The 18,083-nt window shown below is 44.8% G+C and overlaps 1 protein-coding gene across 7 annotated transcripts in view; it reads right to left on the reverse strand.

The window, feature by feature from the left end:
- The window catches only part of tjap1 (tight junction associated protein 1 (peripheral)), a 74,468-nt gene that overhangs the window by 35,632 nt on the left and 20,753 nt on the right, over positions 1 to 18,083 (reverse strand). Inside the window, exons 2-5 of one of the 7 annotated variants that reach the window (XM_043687365.1) lie at positions 14,550 to 14,746; positions 13,600 to 14,439; positions 8,529 to 8,694; positions 2,790 to 2,818 (exon numbers count right to left, since the gene is read on the reverse strand). In XM_043687365.1, the coding sequence (XP_043543300.1) occupies positions 2,790 to 2,818; positions 8,529 to 8,657 (158 nt within the window). In that variant the 5' untranslated portion in view covers positions 8,658 to 8,694; positions 13,600 to 14,439; positions 14,550 to 14,746. Of the gene's footprint in view, positions 1 to 2,789; positions 2,819 to 7,238; positions 8,505 to 8,528; positions 8,695 to 13,599; positions 14,440 to 14,545; positions 14,747 to 15,147; positions 15,579 to 18,083 lie in introns of those variants that run through there. The other 6 variants (XM_043687367.1, XM_043687368.1, XM_043687369.1 and 3 more) reach the window with 6 other exon arrangements.

Raw genomic sequence — 18,083 nt, forward strand, 5'->3', positions numbered from 1 at the left:
ATGTGGCCCTGGTTCTCAACCCCCTGCACCCAGCTAGAACATAGAACATTACAGCACAGTACAGGCCCTTTGGCCCTCTATGTTGCACTGACCAGTAGAACCAATGTGAAGCTTAAGTTAAAATTCACACGTCGAGAGGTTATAGTCCAACAGGGTTATTTGGAAGCACTAGCTTTCAGAGCGCTGATCCTTCATCAGGTGGTTGTGGAAGTTAAGATCCTGCTCACAGAATTCTATCCTACACTATTCCATTCCCATCCATATGCCTATCCAATGACCATTTAAATGCCTTTAAAGTTGGCGAGTCTACTATTGATGCAGGCAGGGCATTGCATGCCACTGTTACTCTCTGAGTAAAGAAACTACCTCTGACATCTGTCCTATATCTATCACCCCTCAATTTAAAGCTATGCCCCCTCACATTGCCATCACCATCCAAGGAAAAAGGCTCTCACTGTCCACGCTATCTAACCCTCTGATCATCTTGTATGTTACTATGAACTCACCTCATCCTTTCTGCATCTACCCTGTCCAACCATACAGTCACAGAGATTACAGCACTCAAACAGAGCCTTCAGTCCAACTTGTCCATGCCAGATATCTTCAATTAATCTAGTCCCACTTGCAAGCAATTGGCCCATATTCTGCGAAAGCCCTCCCATCCGCATACCCATCCAAATGCCTTTTAAATGCTGTAATTGTACCAGCCTCCACCACTTCCTCAGGCAGCTCATTCCATACACGTACCACCCTGTGGATGAAAAAGTTGCCCCAAAGATCCCTTTTAAATCTTTCCTCTCTCACCTTCAACCAACACCCTTCAGTTTTGGATTCCTCTACCTAGGAAAAGGCCTTGTCTATTTATCCCATCCATGCCCTGCATAATTTTATAAACCTCTATAAGGTCACCCCTCAGCCTCTGACGCTCCAGGGAAAACAGCCTCAGCATATTCAACCTCTCACTACAGCTCAAATCCTCCAACCCTGGCAACATCCTTGTAAATCCTTTCAAGTTTCACAAAATCCTTCCAATAGCAGGAAGACCTGAACTGAACACAGTATTACAAACGTGGCCTAACCAATGTCCTGTACAGCCACAACATGACCTCCCAACTCCCATACTCAATACTCTGACCAATAAAGGAAAGCATACCAAACGCCTTCTTCACTATCCTATCTACCTGTGACTCCACTTTCAAGGAGCTACGAACCTGCACTCCAAGGTCTCTTCGTTCAGCAACACTCCCCAGGACCTTACCATTAAGTGCTCTGATTTGCCTTTCCAAAATGCAGCACCTCATATTGATCAGGATTAAATTCCATCTTGCACTCCTCGGCCCATTGGCCCATCCGTCCAACTGATCAAGATCCTGTTGTAATCTGAGGTAACCTTCTTCACTGTCCACTACACCTCCAATTTTTGTGTCTTCCGCAAACTTACTAACTATACCTCCTATGTTCATCTCCAAATCATTTATATAACTGACGAAAAGCAGTGGACCCAGCACCGATCCCTGTGGTACTCCACTGGTCACAGGCCTCCAGTCTGAAAAGCAACCCTCCACCGCCACCCTCCATCTCCTACCTTCTAGCCAATTTTGTATCCAAATGGCTAGTTCTCCCTGTATACCACATGATCTAACTTTGCTAAGCAGTCTACCATGCAGAATCTTGCCAAATGTTTTACTGAAGGCCATGGAAACAACATCCACTGCTTTGCCTTCATCAATCCTCCTGATCACTGCTTCAAAAAACTCAATCAAGTTTGTGAGACATGATTTCTCATGAACAAAGCCATGTTGACTATCTCTAACCAGTCCTTGCCTTTCCAAATACATGTAAATCCTGTCCCTCAGGATTTCCTCCAACAACTTACCCACCAGTGACATCAAGCTCACTAGTCTATAGCTCCCTGGCTTGTCCTTACCACCTATCTTAAACAGTGGCACCATGTTAGCCAACCTCCAGTCTACCAGCACCTTAGCCCTTCTAGAATTTTTTAAGTTATAATGAAATCACCCCTATTTCTTCTAAACTCTCGCTTCATACACGCCCATCAACCCCACCCAGACATGATTGGTAAACTCAGAACCTTACCACACATGCTACCAGACTCACTGAGTACTTGCCCTATTTTCTGCTTTTATTTATAATTTGCAAGTGCAGTTTTGGTTTTGGTTTTTTTTAAAAAGCTGAAGAAAACCTGCTGTCCCTACATGGTCTGTGTGACACAGACTTCTCGTTCCATCAATGTGGCTGACTCTATCTCCCTGACAGCACTTGCTGGGCTATTTCACTGGGGAAATGTAAACTGTGGCCCCAACATCACCTTCTTGAAACATTAACGTTCTGCAGAGATACAAGAAAGCAGAGAAAATCCTGAAAGGACTATGATCTTTTGATCGCTCTGCCCATAAATTCTGTAATGTGTGTGCTTCTCCCTCACTTCACCTAACTGACCTTCTGTGCTTTCTGACCTTGAAAGTTTTGAAGGATAGGTAATTAATGTGACCTTTGCCTGCATTTCTCAATCTCAGCATCAATTTAAAATGTTTCTGTTGCATGCGGTTGTTTTGAAGCTTCCCACACACCCACAAATGGAGAAGGCTCCAAGCAATGGCAGTGCTCACACACTCAAACATCACAGCTTCATGCTGCAGAGCAAGCTGTGTCATATGGCCAAGTGGAGGGTTAATTTAAGACTTGGGAAATGCCCATGATACAAACAGCTTGTAACTCTCTCAACAATTCCAAGAAACTACAACACATAATAGTGTAACGTAACTGACCTGATCCTGTCTTCATCAGACAGTGGCTCCTGTTGGGAAAAGCAGAAAGGTGACTATTAGAATGATTACATTCACGGAGGAGTTCAAAAAAGCTGCAACAATTCATTAAGGCAAATACAACTTTTCTTGAATTCTCAACTGTATAATGTAACCTCTGGATTTGTCATGAATCTTCAATGCACGTCCCTCACAGCTGGCACGAGGGTGGGATGGTTGTGGTACGGGGGGGAAGGGTGCAGATGTCAGTGTCTCACCGGTACATTCAAACCAGCCGTCTAACCAACTGAGCTCAGTGAGCTTTCATTCAGCTGAAAAGATTTTTCAGCAGAGACCGGGCACAGTTTCCATCTATACCATAACCACTCTGAGTTTATCAAAGGGCAGGAAGCTGGTTGACAGTTTAGGACAAGGCTGTCAGAGCTTTAACCCAGAGCATGATTCAAAGTGAGGGAACAGACTCAGGGAATACATTGGTCAATATCAGACTGTGGGGCAGAGTGATGAGCAGTTCCTGGCATTGCAGGAGAGAGACAGAAATGTAAGGTAACCGTTTACTACAGAAATGAGGTGAGGTGAGGGATTATCTTTATATTTCAAGGTAATCCGATATTAACAGAAGGACTCCGCACAGCTTTATGTGGTTAAGCCTGATTCGGCAGTGGATGATGAAATTAGGGAGTGCTGGGACACAGTGATGGTTTTAATGGAGATAAGGATTTCAGCAGAGACAGTGCAAGCATGGCTGAGCATATCAGTTGTTCCAGAACCGTCATGGGTGAACTGACGGTTTCAAAGGTGTGTTATTGAAAATGCAGGAAGAAGCAAACTAGAGATAGAATTGTTTTTTCTCAGGGATGAAGAGACAGGAGAAAGTGTTTGGTTATGGATGGCAGAGATAGCCATATCTGGGCTGATACGATGGGATCACAGAGCACCAGAGATTATATAGTCAAAGAGCTGGCTGCTGAAATGGACTAGGGAATTTAAACCGAGGGAGAAATGCAGAGGGTTTAACAGGGTAGCTCTGATAGAAAAGACAGACCATCACGAGATGGAGGGTGAAATCAATGTTAATAAGAAGCCACTTGGTAGAGATTGAAGGAAAGTAGTCGTGAAGATATCGCAGAATACATTTCATTTTAATGTGTCATTTCAGGGCCATGATAATAACAAAGATTTGTAAACAAGAGGTGGGACAAGTATAACAGGAGGCTGCTCATACAGAAACCTCTGCTGGTGATTAGACAGTGAAGCAGCAATCCTCCCTAAGAGTTATTCCATGGAATGTGGCCATTGCCTGGCCAGCACTGATTGCCCTTTCCTAACATTTTGAACTATTGCAGCCCTTGTGGTTGTGGCTGTTGGCGGGGTGGGCGTGAGGGGGCAGGATTTTGACCCAGAGATATTTTTCAAATCAGGATTCCATCAAATTCAGAGAGAAACCCGCAAATTGTGGTGCCCCGCATAGATCTGCTGCCTTATCCTTCTACATGGTAGAGGTCAGGGGACAAACACACAAATGCTGCAGAAACTCAGTAGGTCTGGCAGGATTTGTGGAAAGAGAAACAGAGTTAACGTTTCAAGCCTGATACGACTTCTTCAGAACTGGGCGGGGTAGAGGTCATGGATTTGCAAGGTACCATTGAAAGAATCCTGGTGTGTTGTAGCAATGTATCTTGTAGAGAGTATACACAGGCACTGATGGTGCAGGGAATGAATCCTCAACTTGGGGTTACTGAGCTTTGTCGTTGATTGTGATGTCGGAGCTGCACATTGCAAGGCAAATGGAAGGTACACCATCACACGTCTGACGTCTACTTTGTTGAGGATGAGCAGGATTTACAGAGTGAGAGGAGGTTTTCAGCACCGACTCCTGAATCTCTGCCTTGGTCTTCCGGTCACTGTATTTGTTTGGTTGTAGTCAATGGTAAGCCCTATGATGTTGAAAGTTACGGGGCGGGGTGGGGAGGCAGCAATGATGGCCATGTCACAGGCAGATACTCTCTCTTGCTGGAGATGGCCACTGCTTGATCTGGCAGCAATGTCAAAGAACAAATGGAACTCAGGAACAAGTGAAGGTTAGAAGTTAATTCAGGGAAGATTAGGGATATATAACAGGAGGTCATCATTGAGGTTAGACTTTGAGGTATGTGCGTCAAAATAAAAGGTATGGGCCTGGAGTCTGTCAAGCCAACATCTAACTTCTGGTAGAGAATTTCCAAGCCACAATGAATGGTGGTGAACATTGTGCAATCAGCAACGAACATTTCCACTTCTGAGCTTATGACGGAGAGCAGGTCATTGATGAAGCCGTTGAAGATGGGTAGGCCGAGGACACGGACCTGAGGAACTCCTGCAGAGATGTCCTGGAGTGAAGATGACTGACCTCCTCCAACCACAACCACATTTCTTTCTGCCAGGTCTGACCTCAATCAGTGGCAAGCTTTCTCCTTGACTCCAACTGACACCAGGTTTCTCAATGTCACACTGTGTCAAAAGCTGCCTTGATATCAAAGACACTGACTCCCATTTCACCTGACTTGGAAATATATCAGCATTCCTTTACAAAAGCTGGAAATCCTTGCCTAACTGCACTATAGTAAGTGGTCTTCGGCAGTTCAAGGGGGCAGTTTACCACCACTTTCTCAAGAGCACTTAGGCTTTGGTAATAAATGGTGGTTCTTGAGTGATGTCCGCATCCCATGAATGAATAAAAACAACTTTGGATTTCAGTTCTTTTGCCCATAGAATCAAAGAGTTATACAGCACAGCATCAGACCCTTCAGTCCATTTCTCCATGCCAATCAGATATCCTAAACTGATCTTGGCCCATTTGCCAGCACCCGGCCCATATCCCTCCAAACCCTTCCTATTCATATACCTATCCAGATGCCTTTTAAATGTTGCGATTGTACCAGCCTCCACCACTTCCTCTGGCAGCTCATTCCATACACGTACCACCCTCTGTGTGAAAGAGTTGCCCCTGAGGTCTCTGTTATATCTTTCCCCTCTCACCCTAAACCTATGCCCTCTAGTTCTGGACTCCCCCACCCCAGGGAAAAGACCTTGTCTATTTATCCTATTCATGCTCTTCATGATTTTATAAACCTCTATACGGTCACCCCTCAGCCTCCGACGCTCCAGGGAAAACAGCCCCAACTATTCAGCCTCCCCCATAGCTCAAACCCTCTAACCTTGGCAACATCCTTGTAAATTTTTTCGGAATCCTTTCAAATCCATGTGCGAAGACCATGATGATGTCAGGAGCTGAGACACTTGGCGAAGTGAGCAGGTTATTGCTGAGCTGGTGCTGTTTGAAAGCATTATTGATGATAGCTTCCATCACTTTACTGAGGACTGAGATAGACTGTTGCAGCGGTAACTGGCCGGGTTGGACATACTGGGCTAATTTTCCACGTTGCTGAGGGGATGCATGTTTTGACCGTACTGAAAGAGCTTGGCTCAGAGAGTGGCAAGTTCTGGAACACATACCTGCATTATTGGTAGGATGTTGCTCAAAGCCTTTGTATTATCCAGTTAAATAAAGCCTGACAGCCTGCATTGCAGATCTCGAGTCACTGTGTTCAATCAGTAGCAGGTTATACTAAAGCTGCATCAAATACTGGCCTGGCCAAGGAGGAAATGGTGCAGGGGCAGCATTGTCAATGGAATAAATCCTGAGATTCGCACTCAGATGAAAACATACAGTGCTGGAACAAGCCAGCAGGTCTGGTATCCTCTGTGGATACAGAAACAATGTTAATGCTTCCAGTCCGTTATAACATGGAATCATTCTGGAGTCATTATGCACTCAAAGGGTTAACTGTTTCTCTCTCCACAGACATTGCCAAACCTCCTGAGTTTGTCTCATTCTCTGTTTCAATTTCAGATCTCTGGCATCTGCAGGACTTTGCTTTTATTTTAGCCTCAACAGAATGTGTTGGGGACGTGGGCTCAAATCCCACACAGCTGCTGGCACTGAAATGGTAGTGAAAAGGGCAGTCTGTGAAACAACTGTCAACAACAAAACCTCTGTCCTCCCCTGAACATACCAATTCATGCTGCAAACCCCAGATGTGACTCTTCCCAATTCAGGAAGGCCAATGCTACAGAGTCCTCCTCAGAGCTAACTCAGCACAAAATGAAGGATTCATTTTATCAGCAGTGGCCTACAGAAACTGTCCAATTAACACCAAGTCATTGGAGAATACAGTTTTCAATCAACTTAATTAAGACTAGCAGCTCTTAGAAGATAATGGTGTGCGTTATTCAATGGAAAGACTAATAAAGGTACACACTGAATCAGTCAACCTGCAGTAGATGTGTCAGGGCACAGGTGACATCTCAACAGGACACATTTCAGACTATTCAAAAAATGATCACTTAACCATTTTAACATACATGAAAACCCAACAAATCAGACATTTGACTTCTTTCTTAGTCCCTTACCTTATTTTGCACAATGCTGGATACCATTTGCAGAGCAGCCAAATGCCTATCCTGATCTGAATGCAGAGATGGGTTTAAATCAGCTGGATACTTGGCAGCAATGGCCTTGTGTGCCACTCCAGTTTCTAGATTATGAGGCCTGCTTTCAAATTCATCTTTATTTCCTCTAGCCAGCCTGGTCTTTGGGTGCTCTTCCTTGTCACTCACTTCCAATGTCTGTTTTGTACTCTGACAACTGTCTTTGATTTCTCTTTGAACATCAGGGACCTCTGTCTGCATGCTTGCATGTTTCTCAATGTCATCTTTCCTTGCTATGAACTGCTTTCCAATTGTGCTGGGGCTCATTGGTCTCCCTGTATCTTGCCATCCTTTCCTGCATTCAACCTCAATATTCAGGCTGTTCCTTCTTCTTGCATCCAAACCCTTTACTAACTCCTCCCCTGTTTTGTCTCGCATTTTCCTCTTGCTGTGCATTGCCTGTGCGTCCCAATCCTGGCTTGACTTATTTGAACAGTGGCTAATGGTTTGTCCTTTTCCCTGAGGAGTTGCTACGGATTGCAAATTGTGTGGGCTCAGCACTTGAAAGGTGATCTCATCGAGGAACTTGGAAAACCTCAGCTTCTCCTCGATGATGCCTGGATCTGGAACTCTGTGCCTAGCCTGTGATAAACCAGATTGTGGTGACAGATTGCCTTGCACAGAAGCTCTTCTGTCCTTGGATCCTTTTGAAATCTGTTCAGAAGGAAACAGTGACTGCTCTGATGTACTTTGGGCTAACATTTCTGCAGACCTTGCCTTACGCAAGGCTTCAAACTGAACTCCAAGAGTGTTGGCCTGTTTGAGAATTCCTTTCAGAGGCAGCCGAGTCGGGGAAATAGCCAGTTCCCTTGGAGCCAGAACTTGAGCAGGCTCTTTGAAAACTAAACTACGGCCCGAGCTCCTGGTTTTCAGCGGTCGTTTGAAATGTTCATCCTCACTCAGAGAAATCAGGACTGTTTTCTCTCTGTTACTTACAAACTTGGTGAAACCTTGCACTGCAGATTTTGGATCACTTTCATCTGACTTTCTGCAAAAGCCTAGGGGAGACTGATTCCTCATTTCCAGGCCACTCAGAGAAGATACATTCTCTCGTTCACTACTCGAATCCTCAGACCAGAGGGGAGAAACAGGAGCATTTGATGCTTCCAGACTTTTCACACACTGCAAACCCCCTACATCTGACTTGCCAATGGTATCCGTCAAAGCGAGTAGTCTATGCTGCGAGAGAGGCAGATGGCTGTTGCCAGTTACCTGACTCAGCTCAGCTGAGGCTGCTGGGTCAGCTAGCTCATCCCTAAAATCTGGAGGCTCATGTCGATTCTCCCGGTGCTGAGGCGGTGCCTTTCTGTAGGGCTTTCTTGGTGCTGCTGTGTTACTCATGTTCAGGTTCTCTAAGCTTCATTCCCAACTGTACAATCTGACAAGCCAAAAGCAGAGGGGTTACAAACATTTCACTGAGTGTGAGGATTTGCAAAATGACAGTGCTTGCAGTAGATTCAACCCTGCCCAAAATTTTAATCAAGTGACTCACTGAGCTGACAAAGTGATCGAAATAAGCATTAGACATGCACTGCTATCGAAAGAGCTGTTGATGTAAATAACTATCAAAAGGACATCAATTCATGTGTACTGCCTGTGGAACAGAAGCCACAAAGTTCCTTTCAGCTAGAAATGGAACAGTTGACATAGGAGAGAACATTGATTAGCTGCAAAATGTTATTGATTAAACTGTCTGCGACGTCAATATTTGGAATGTGTTGATGTGATTAAAGGTTCCAAATTGAGTGGTCAATCTTTCTCCTGTATTATGCATTGACTGTCACATTCCAATGTTAAGAGTGATGTTAGCTCACTTTGCAAAGTTAGTCAACTTACCTGACGATTTGGTTTTAAATATAGCTATTATCAAACTGTATACAACATCTCAATGTTAATGAGCTAATGAGCTCAATGTAGCAAAACAGAATGGGAACCCAAAGATCACTCCAAATCCTTTGGTGATTTGGGTCGAGACACACATCCTTTGGGAGACCCGAACTTGAATATCTTTAAGAAAAAAACATCTGTTTTGCACCAATCAGGACAATTTGCAAGAATACCAATTTCAAGGGAAAATCAATGATTATAATGTGTGAGGACAGTGCTTGTCATTTGGAACCTGGACTCTGATTGGTAGAGGTGTTGCCATAGAGAATTCACCAGTGTTGATGACTGAGAGTTCATTGCAGGGTTTTGCAGGTTGACTCAGATCAGTCAAGGCACTGCCCAGACAAATGAACCAGTGAATGACTCTCATCTGTTTTGTTTATTTGAAACAGGCAAGTCTGCGTACAAATTCTTTCTACCTGCAAGGCATAGACCCTCTAGATTAATAGATGTAGCTTCCAGTCCACTCGTCAACCATTCAACAGTCTCCTCATTTTGCCTTAAAACAGTATTCTTGTGAATTGTGCTGATGAAAGATGAGAAGCTTTGACAAGATGTGTCTATTTGCAGTGGCACTGAATACAAATACATTTAAAGGAAGCATCACCAACAAGACTAGACTATTTATTGCCAATCCCTCAACCTCACGGGGCATGAACCACGTTTGTACGTTACACAAGTCAAGTACTGGATAGATCAGGTAAGGATAGCCATAACCGAAAACCAGGAGCTAGTTAGAAAATGTGATGTGATGACTTTCTGCAAAGGATCACCAAAATGTGCAATGGCTGCCCACAGAGGGAGCAATGACATAAATATTGGCAAGAGAACCTGGTCTATGCTTGAGAGAATGAGTTGTGGGCATTCATTTTTGAAGGACCGTGTGAAACTATGCTATAAATGTTCACAAGGGGACAACAATTGTCAAATCAAATGATAACAGAACTCAAACACTGAGTGAAACTGCTGAAAATACTCAGCAGAACGGAGAGCATTCATGGAGAGAAAGACAGGGTTAACTCCTCAGACCAATGACTGATCATCAAACTGAAACATAATTGACCTGAAACATTCGCTGTGTCCCTCTCTACTAATGCTGCCGGGTTTGCTGAGTTCTCCAATATTTTCCATTCTCCTGACCATTCCTGATTTTAACAACTCCATTAGTGGTTGTCAAGCCAAGATCTAGAATTTCCTTTGTAAACCTCGCTGCCCCACTGTCCTCATTAAAGACATGATTCGGAGATGCCGGTGTTGGACTGGGGTGTACAAAGTTAAAAATCACACAACACCGGGTTATAGTCCAACAGGTTTAATTGGAAGCACACTAGCTTTCGGAGCGTCACTCCTTCATCAGGTGGTAGTGGAGGGCTCGATCGTAACACACAGAAATTATAGCAAAACTTTACAGTGTGATGTAACTGAAATTATACATTGAAAAATTGATTGTCTGTTAAGCCTTTCATCTGTTAGAATACCATGATAGTTTCACTTCTTTCATGTGTAAATCACAAAACCTTTTTTTAAAAAGTTGCATTCTCAGGTTAGTTGTTAATAATGGTGATAGCGAGACAATATGTTGAAGGTGTACCTTCCATTGTAGTCCTTGGGGTTTAGAGACACTTACAGTGCTGTTCGGAAGGGAATTACAGAATTTTGACCCAATTTTGAAGGAACAGGACTACATTTCCAGTCAGGATACTAAGTGGCTTTGAGGAGAACTTGCAAACTGGAGACCATCTCAACACGGACATCTACTTCAAACCCACCAACTCCTACAGCAATTAGGACTACACCTCCTCCCTATCCTGCTTCCTGTAAAAACACTATGCCTTATTCCCAAGGATTCCTAACTCCTCTGCCTCTGCCCCATCTGCTCCCAGGAGGACCAATTCCACTATAGAACATCCCAGCTGGCCTCCTTCTTCAAAGACCCGCAATTTCCCCTCCTACATTAGATTACATTAGATTACATTACAGTGTGGAAACGGGCCCTTCGGCCCAACAAGTCCACATCGACCCGCCGAAGCGAAACCCACCCATACCTCTACATTTACCCCTTACCTAACACTACGGGCAATTTAGCATGGCCAATTCACCCACCTTCCAACCCACCAACCTCCGCATACATCACATCATCCTCCACCATTTCCGCCACCTACAAACAGACCCCACCATGAGAGATATATTTCCCTCCCACCCCTATCTACGTTCTGCAGAGACTATTCCCTCCGAGACTGCCTCGTTAGGTCCACTCCTCCCACCAATCCATTCTCCACTCCCGGCACTTGCCCTTGCCACCGTCAGAGGTGTAAAACCTGCACCCACACCTCCATCCAAGATCCCAAAAGATCCTTCCATATCCGACAGATGTTCCTGTACCTCCACATCATTTACTGTGTGCGTGGGTGTGGTCTCCTCTACATTGGGAAGACGGGACGCCAACTTGCGAATCGTTTCAGAGAACATCTCGGGGACACATGCACCAACCACCCCCACTGCCCCGTTTCCGAACACTTTAACATCCCCTTCCACTCCGCCAAGGACTTACAAGTCCTGGGCCTCCTAGCTACCTGATGCCTGGAGGAAGAACATCTCATCTTCCACCTTGGGACCCTCCAACCACACAGGATCAATGTGGATTTCACCAGTTTCCTCATTTCCCCTCCTCCACCTTATCCCAGATCCAGCCCTCCAACTCGGCACCTCCCTTTTGACCTGTCCTACCTGTCCATCTTCCTTCCCACCTATCTGCTCTGCTCTCCTCTCCGACCTATCACCATCATCCCCACCTTCATCTACCTATCGTATTCCCAGCTACCTTCCCCCCGCCCGACTCCCTTCCCATTTCTCTCTCAGCCCCCTTGGCCCACCCTCTTATTCCTGATGAAGGGCTTATGCTCGAAACGTCGACTCTCCTGCTCCTCAGATGGTGCCTGAGCAGCTGTGCTTTTCCAGCACCACACGTTTTTGACTCTGATCACCAGCATCTGCACTCCTTACTTCCTCCTAATCCCAAATATCTGATGCCGCTTGTCCTTCTAAAGAATAGTGCACATGGCTTTGAGGAGCCTGAGTTTATTTTTTAAACCTGCCTTGGGACATTCACATTACAGACACTACATAAATACAGCTTGTTATTAGAAAAACAAACTAATGTGGATACTGGAAACATGAAATTAAAACAATGTGATTTATACATATCTAGATATTTATCTTCAAACCCTTCATGTTGGATTGTTGATTTTTGAGTTACTGACATGTGGATTATCCATATAACTGAAGTTGTTTCAGGTTTAATTTGTAAATATTTAGGTAGGCAGAGTGATTTCTATTAAAACACATGACAGCAAACTCATAACCAACTGGGCACCTATGGGAAGGACAGCAAACCATTGACCAACTGGGCACCCATGGGACAGGTCAGAAAATCCATAACCAACTGGGCAGCTATGGGACAGGACAGAAACCCTTAACCAACTGGGCAGCTATGGGACAGAACAGCAAACCCTTAATCAACGGGGCAGCTATGGGACAGGACAGCAAACCCTTGACCAACTGGGCAGCTATAAGACAGAACAGCAAACCCTTAATCAACTAGGCAGCTATGGGACAGGACAGCATACCCTTAACCAACTGGGCAGCTATGGGACAGGACAGCAAACCCTTGACCAACTGGGCAGCTTTGGGACAGGACAGCAAACCCTTAACCAACTGGGCAGCTATGGGACAGGACAGCAAACCCTTGACCGACTGGGCATCTATGGGACAGGACAGCAAACCCTTGACAGACTGGGCAGCTATGGGACAGGACAGAAACCCTTAACCAACTGGGCAGCTATGGGGCAGGACAGCAAACCCTTGACAGACTGGGCAACTATGGGACAGGACAGCAAACCCTTAACCAACTGGGCAACTATGGGACAGGACAGCATACCCTTAACCAACTGGGCAGCTATGGGACAGGACAGCAAACCCTTGACCAACTGGGCAGCTATGGGACAGGACAGAAACCCTTAACCAACTGGGCAGCTATGAGACAGGACAGCAAACCCTTGACCAACTGGGCAGCTATGAGACAGAACAGCAAACCCTTAACCAACTGGGCAGCTATGGGACAGGACAGAAACTCTTAACCAACTGGGCAGCTATGGGACAGGACAGCAAACCCTTGATCAACTGGGCAGCTGTGGGACAGGACAGAAACCTTTGACCGACTGGGCAGCTATGGGACCAGGAGTGTGCTGGTTGATGAATAGGCCCACATAATTGATGTAAAAATCACACACTACATCAGAGAAACATAATGCACGGGGGTATACGCATCACTGTTACACTTTATTAACAGCATAAATCATTTAAATAGCAATGTAACTTTGCCTTATATAAAACTTACCGGCACCCTCAGCTGAGTAATGGGACATCGCGGAGATCACAATAATAAACTTCCAGTATTTCAGGGATATAATGTTTGCCAGTTTATTGAGAGTGCAAGTTAAAACAAAGTTTGCTCCTATAGAGAAAACCTTCCTGGACAGTAATGGGAATTTGAGAGAGTTTCACAAGCACAGAGTCAACAATACAGTGCATTAGTATTCAGTTAGAATATTCAGAATTCTTTTTGAAGCTTAGGGGAAGGTTTTGGATTCCATTTGGGAAATCTTTGCAGACACTTGGCTAAAGCTGGATCTGAATAACAGTTGGTCTAAAAGGAGAGAATTCCGAACTGTTAAGAAGGAGACCTGAGTGTAAGGAGTTTAGTTCTCAAGCTCGAGATCTGAAGTGCTTAGTTAAAACCCTGAAGCAGTTATATGAGATGAGCTGAACGACTGCTCCCATTATTAGTTGAGACATTAATAATGCAGGGAGAAATATAATGTGCAGGGTGGGAGGTTTAGTGTAGATGAGCAGTAATTGCTTTTCACCCCGAGGTTGATGGGAAGCTGCCTGTGAGGTTCATAGAGTTGGGAAACCTCACAATCTTTTTTATTAAATGTGGAAAACATTCAAGGCCATGGATTAAGACAGGTGCTGGTAAATGGGATTAATGTAGACAGGTCAGTAAGAACTCGATGGGTCAAATGGCCTTTTCCATGCTCCTTGAATCTCTGACTCTATGAAAGTTGAAGCTCTGTTGTATGTAGATTCAAGCGACGATGAGATTCCCTTGGTGAGGTACTAAAGCCACAGTTAGACTAACTTTATAGATGTCTCAGGTGAGTATTCCAAAGGACTGCTGTTGGGATGAATGGGATTGCACTTTACCATGTATTTTGCAAACTTTAACTTTTCTAAATCGCAAATAGTTTGGCTTATTCTATTTATCTTAATTTTAAACTTACGTACATCTGCCTTGCTGCTCAAACCAAAGCTGCAGCATGTGTGCTTCTGTTTTAGTGAGAGAGCACTCTGGTAAATCCAAACAGAAATAAAGACCAACTCTCAAGCTGGATTGATGCTGCAGCCTGGTTGGTCCTGACATACTGCCAACTGGGATTAGCACAGAAAATGCTCAGAGTAAGCAGCAGGTTAATAAGCAATCTCTGTGGAAAGAGAACAGGGTTCATTGTACAGGTTCTTGTTTATTTCATACAGCCAGCAGCCCACAGTGTTCCCCAGAATTCATGCTATAAACCTGCAACTTGAACTGGAAGTGAATCACAAAAACATTCCTGCTTTGAAATATAGCACTGAGTACTTTGGATCTTTCCCTCAACTCGAAGCACTATGAATTAAATAACTGGGGAAAAAAGATTCAGCTGAAAAAAATAATCTGGCTGCTTCATTCATCGATGTATGTTAACCCGAACACTCCCGGTGCCTAACCCCCACACTGCTTCGGTCAGAGCTGCGGACCTGATGAGAAGAGCTCCCTCTCAGGTCTATCTTGACAATTCAAGTCCTGTTTATAGCTCAGAAATGTCACTAACTCAGAAATACTTACTCAATGTTGTTATTGTATTCTTCAACCTTGAGACTGCAAGGGAGCAGACTTTAAATGCATCACATTTTCGCATTAGAATCAATATAAAAGCTACGGTTATATTCTGTATGCGCTTGCGTGTCAGAATAACATGATCCCTTTATACCCTGTAAACACAAATCCCATACATTGCTAAATTCCAATTTAGGTAAGTGAATCATTTTGAAACACAAAGAACAAATGTGAACTTGCTATTTGGAGTGCCAGTAAATCACTGCTACCCAACACCATGCCCACCCTGCTCACTACACACCACTCTCTCATCATTCTGGGCCCTTAATCCAATTCATCTTCCAATCACAGACTGTCCCATTTCCCAAAGTGCCCTCCAGGTCACACATGCTTCCTGACCCACCATTCACTTGTGGGGCATAGGCATTGCTGGCTGGTCAGTGTTTATTGCCCGTCCCTAGTTGCCCTTGTGGTGGTGGTAGTGGTGAGCTGTCTCCTGGAACTGCTGCAGTCCCCCTGCTGTGGGTTGACCCACAATGCCCTGAGGGAGAGAATTCCAGGATTTTGACCCAGCAACAGTGAAGGAATGGAGATATATTTCCAAGTCAGGATGAGGAGTGGCTTAGAAGGAAACTTGCAGGTGGTAATGTTCCCATATATCTGCTGCCCTTGTCATTCTAGATGTAACTGGTCTTGGGTTTGGAAGATGTTGTCTGAGGATAAAACATAGAAAATAGAAAAGTACAGCACAGAACAGGCCCTTCAGCCCATGATGCTGTGCCGTGGATCATTCCTAATCTAAAATAAAATAACCTAACCTACGCACCCCTCAACTCACTGCTATCCATGTGCATGTCCAGCAGTCGCTTAAATGTCCCTAATGACTCTGCTTCCACCAGCACCACTGGCAACATTCCATGCATTCACAACTCTCTGCGCAAAGAACCTATCTCTGATGTCTCCTTTATACGTTCCTCCTAATATCTTAAAACTATGACCCCTCGTACCAGTCAATCCTGCCCTGGGGAAAAGACTATTGACTCTATCCTTGCCTCTCATTACCCTGTACACCTCGATCAGGTCTCCTCTCTTCCTCCTTCTCTCCAGCAAGAAAAGTTCAAGCTTTGTGAACCTTTCTTCATAAGACAAGCCCTCCAGTCCAGGCAGCCTCCTGGTAAACCACCTTTGCACCCTCTCCAAAGCCTCTGTATCTTTCCTATAGTAGGGCGACCAGAACTGGACACAATACTCCAAGTGTGGTCTCACCAGGGACTTGTAGAGCTGCAGCAAAACCTCACTGCTCTTAAACTCTAACCCCCTGTTAAACACCATATCTTTTCTTAATAACCCTATCATTTGGGTGGCAACTTCGAGAGATCTACATACTTGAACATTCAGATCCCTCTGTTCCTCCACACTGCCAAGAATCCTGTCTTTAATCCTATATTCAGCATTCGAGTTCGACCTTCCAAAATGCATCACTTCGCATTTATCCAGGTTGAACTCCATCTGCCATTTCTCAGCCCAGCTCTGCATCCTGTCTATGTCGCGCTGTAGCCTGCAATAGCCCTTGATACTATCAACGGCACCTCCAACCTTTGTGTCATCTGCAAATTTACTAACCCACTCTCAACCTCCTCATCCAAGTCAGTTATAAAAACTACAAAGAGCAGAGGCCCAAGAACAGAGCCCTGCGGGACCCCACTCACCACTGATCTCCAGGCAGAATACTTTCCATTTACAACCACTCTCTGCCTTCTGTCAGCTAAACAGTTCTGAATCCAGATAGCCAAATCTCCCTGTATCCCATACCTCCAGACTTTATGAATGAGCCTACCATGGGGAACTCTATCAAATACTTTGCTGAAGTCCATATACACCACATCCACCGCTCACCCTTCATCGACCTGTTTCGTCACGTCCTCAAAGAACTCAATAAGATTTGTGAGGCATGACCTGCCCCTCACAAAGCCATGCTGACTGCCTTTCATCACACTATGCTTTGCCAAATAGACATAAATCCTATCCCTCAGTATTCTTTCCAAAACCTCTTTGATGAATTTCTGCAGTGTATCTTGTAGATAGTACACACTGCTGCTAATGAGCGTTACTAGTGGAGGGAGTGGATGTTTGTGGATGTGGTGCTTATCAAGTCCTGGATGGTGGGAAAAAAGGAGGGGGGGTGGCATTGCTAATTAGAAATGGTATAACGGCTGCAGAAAGGAAGTTTGAGGGGGATCTGCCTCTGGAGGTAGTATGGGCTGAAGTCAGAAATAGGAAAGGTGCAGTCACCTTGTTGGGTGTTTACTATAGGCCCCCCAATAGCAGCAGAGATGTGGAGAAACAGATGGGGAAACAGATTTTGGAAAGGTGCAGAAGCCACAGGGCGATTTCAACTTCCCAAATATTGATTGGAAGCTCTTTAGATCAAGTAGATTGGATGGGGCGGTGTTTGTGCAGTGTGTCCAGGAAGCTTTTCTAACGCAATATGTAGATTGTCCAACCAGAGGGGAGGCCATATTGGATTTGGTACTCGGTAATGAACCGGGACAAGTGGTGGGCTTGTTAGTGGGTAAACATTTTGGTGATGGTGACCACAATTCTGTGACTTTCACCTTGGTTATGGAGAGAGATAGGTGCGCACAACAAGGTAGATTTTATAATTGGGGGAAGGGAAATTACGAGGCTGTAAGGCAGGATTTGAGGAGCATACGTTGGGAACATAGGCTGTCAGGGAAGGATGTGGAGGAAATGTGGAACTTTTTCAAAGAGCAGATACGACGTGTCCATGATATGTATGTACCTATCAGGCAGGAAAGAAATGGTCGTGTGAGGGAGCCTTGGTTGACGAGAGAGGTTGAATGTCTGGTAAAGAGGAAGAAGGAGGCTTACATAAGGTTGAGGAAACAGGATTCAGACAGAGTAGTGGAGGGATACAGGATAGC

This window comes from Chiloscyllium plagiosum, chromosome 3 (genome assembly GCF_004010195.1).
Source record: "Chiloscyllium plagiosum isolate BGI_BamShark_2017 chromosome 3, ASM401019v2, whole genome shotgun sequence".
NCBI classification, from domain to species: Eukaryota; Metazoa; Chordata; class Chondrichthyes; order Orectolobiformes; family Hemiscylliidae; genus Chiloscyllium; species Chiloscyllium plagiosum.